This window comes from Harmonia axyridis, chromosome 1 (genome assembly GCF_914767665.1).
Source record: "Harmonia axyridis chromosome 1, icHarAxyr1.1, whole genome shotgun sequence".
Taxonomy (NCBI): Eukaryota; Metazoa; Arthropoda; class Insecta; order Coleoptera; family Coccinellidae; genus Harmonia; species Harmonia axyridis.
The window spans coordinates 53,176,117-53,179,567 of NC_059501.1; the positions used below are offsets into that span (position 1 = coordinate 53,176,117).

The window sequence follows — 3,451 nt, forward strand, 5'->3', positions numbered from 1 at the left end:
ATACTGTTTGTCTGTTTGATTTTTATTCATTTGGCTCGAAGTACCAAAACTGTTGCTTCTGTTCGAAGGTCTGTATAATGTTGATTGTGGATGAGGTAAATAAGGTAATGATTTCAACTTGTATAATATGCCTTATTAAGCGAGAAAACACAAACATCGAATAGAATTGTAATACTTGATGAATACTATTGAATACTGAATTATGGAAGCACTCGATAGAGGTGAGAGCATGATGCGAGTAAACATAAAGTTGAACCAAAGAAGAATTCTTCTTTTTCCTGCGTAAGCCTGAACATCGCGGCCACCATCTGGACCGAAGGAACAAAAAATGTTTGATTTTTCTTTGTTTGGCTCGAAGTACCAAAATGTTTTTTCATCCGGCTCGAAGGACCAAAAATGATGTATGATTTTGTTTGGCTCTAAGTACCAAAATGATGTTTCTTCTGGCTCGAAGTACCAAAACTGTTGCTTCTTGATCGACGGACTGTATAATGTTGATTGTGGATGAAAGAAAATACGATAATGATTTCAACATGTTTAATTTGTCTTGTTGAGCGAAGGAACACATACATCGAATAGAATGGTGGTTGTAATAATACTAATAATCGATGAATACTAAATTAGGGGAGCACTCGATAGAGGTGAGAGCATGATGCGAGTAAGCATAGAGTTGAACTACTGAAGAATTTTTTTACCTATGTAAGCCTCTACAGGTACGGTAGATAAGAATTGTAACAGCCCTAACTTCTACAATTATTAGAAAATTTTAATCCCTTTTGGGTCAAGGATAGAGGTAATCCCATACTGAATTTAGGTATGCTGTTATTGCTGTTTATATAGCTTGCGTTGAGCATGTGTAAACAGGACTTTGATGAAATTTGATACAAAACAAACGTAGCAAATAGTCGGATTTCATTTCAATCAGATGATTATATGTGTAGGAATAGCAGACATACGTTGAAATATTCGACTTGAAGTTAAATATGAGTTCTAATTCAACCAATATGGACATCAGGATCGCTTAATATTCATGGAAATTCAAAAGAAAATGAACAGAATAAGAACATTTTCGTTGATATCTTGTAAAAACTCTCTGAAAGTGATGAACGTGTATAAAATCAAATTGAAAAGGCAATTGACCCAACCACAAATGTATAAATATTTACTCCAAGACCTCAACACCTCCTATATAAAAACAATAGACGACCCTAGTAAATGAATGCAATAATGAAATCCTAGAATACATTAAATCACCATATAGCTTTATGGCATTTCAGTCTCGATTCGGAAACACTGATATCAAGTTGGATCCAAAAATGAGTCTTGAATTATCCGATCGCCAAAAGCAGTTCATCGAATCCATAGCAACCTCAGAAGGTTTCAATCATTTCACAATCGAATTGGACCATGGATCTCTAAAAGGTGATAACTATTTCGGGATAATAACTGTGGTAACTGTTCAAGAGATAATAACAAAGAGAAAATTACATTTGATCCTGAAATCGGCACTTCAAGGAGAAAATCTGAGAAAGAAAGTTCCTGTACACCAAGTATATGAACGAGAAAATTTCCTTTATAATGTTATTCTGAAAAACTTGGATGAGCTTCAGAAAGAACACAAAGTGAAGGAATTCTTTGACGGAACCGCCCGTTATTTCGGAGGTTTAAGTGAGGTAAATGAAGAGTGTCTTGTGTTGGAAAACCTGAAAGAAAGAGGTTTCAAACTTTGGGACAGAAAGAAACCGATGGACTCTCATCATGTTGGAGCAGTTATGGCACAGTATGGAAAGTTTCATGCTCTCTCTTACGCCCTGAAGAAGTTGAAACCAGCCGTGTTTTCGAAGATTACAGAAAACTTTCACAATGTTCTCAATGAAAATATGACTAATACGGATCTGGAAGATTCCATGATAAACACCATGGATAGAGCTTTCAAAGCCGTTATGGGAAACATGTCCGCCGTAGCTGGACTGAAAAGGTTTATGGAAACTTCGAAAGTTTTCTTCAAGCAAACATTGAAAGCTAAAGATAAATATAGTGTTATCCAACATGGAGATAGCTGGTGTAACAACATTATGTTCAAATATCAGGTTCGTATTCATATACCTACATATACATATTTCAACTGATATACATATTTCATGCTCTTTTTATACCGGATTTTCCAAGTTATAGTATACAAGCAATATCTAGCTTATTTGACAAGATAATAAAAAAATAACAAAATTGCTTTGAATAACATCAAAGTACCTTTCCAATGATGTATAAAAAAGATTCTTACATTTGTGGTAGCTACCCCTCACTTTTTATTTTCAAATAGTACACCTGTATATTGTAAGTGAAAATTGCATGTCATTCTATTTGGAATACAACGATAGCACATACTTGGTATTTTTTCAGTAATAACAACAAAAATATAAATTTGTGATTTCTTTTACGTTATTTAATTATCCTCAAATGCCTCAAAGAAATGAAATACCTCCACCCATGTTTGTAGTAACTTTACATATGAGAAGTAGATGAGTTTTTGTTTAAAAAAACCGATGTTTTTTATAACAAAAACTTGCTTTAAATGTTTCTTCCCATTTTTCCAATTGCATAGTAAGTATTTTGGTTGCAATTCATTCTTCACAAAATGTTAATGTTTTTGTTGTTATTAATAAAAAAAATACCAAGTACATACTGGGTGTTCTGATTTGTTTCCGACAAACTGACACGGGTGATAGATCACATCATTTTAAGCAAAAAAGTTTCTATGAACATGGGTCCGGAAATGCTTCATTTCCGAGATACAGGGTGTTAAAGTTGAAAAAATAATTCGCGTTTTCTTTAATATCTTTCGACTGATTTCAAATAATTGCATGAAAGTTGGTACATAGGGTTTTTTGAGGTGAGAAATTCTAATTTGTGGTCGATTTAAGTTAATAGCTTATCAAAAAATACAGGAAAATGGTATTGGTTACTAAAGGCCCGAACGAAGGATACAAAGAAGAAATAGTATACAGAGAAATAGGATTTTACAGACCTTCGAAGAAAATAAAAAACTCAGTATTCGTGAAGCATCCCAACAACTCGATATTTCAGGAAACAGAATATTCAGAACACTTAAAAACAACAATTACATAGCATAACACTTCTACTTATTAGTGGGCAATAGAAAATCCGCATGCATTTCGCCTTAGAAATTTTCAAAATGAATTTAAATTAAATATTTGAATAGGAATAATTTCATGAAAGGATTTCGAAGCAGTCAAAATATATTAAAGAAAACGCGAATAATTTTTCAACTTTAACACCCTGTATCTCGGAAACGAACCGGACCCATGTTCATCGGAACTTTTTTGCTTAAAATGATGTGATCTATCACCCATTTCAGTTTGTCGGAAACAAATCAGAACACCCTGTATGTGCTATAATAAATAATAATAAATAATAAATAAGTTTATTGAAG

General features: G+C 33.2%; 1 protein-coding gene across 1 annotated transcript; it reads left to right on the forward strand.

Moving 5' to 3' along the window:
• The first annotated feature begins 1,257 nt into the window (after positions 1–1,257).
• On the forward strand, positions 1,258–2,129 carry LOC123671827. The gene has a single exon (XM_045605796.1). The coding sequence runs from the start codon at positions 1,266–1,268 to the stop codon at positions 2,127–2,129; it is 864 nt and encodes a 287-aa protein (XP_045461752.1). The 5' UTR covers positions 1,258–1,265.
• Positions 2,130–3,451: the final 1,322 nt, after the last annotated feature.

Coding starts and splice junctions, on each gene's coding strand:
- LOC123671827 (XM_045605796.1), top strand. CDS start 1,266: ATGGCATTTCAGTCTCGATTCGGAAACACTGATATCAAGTTGGATCCA.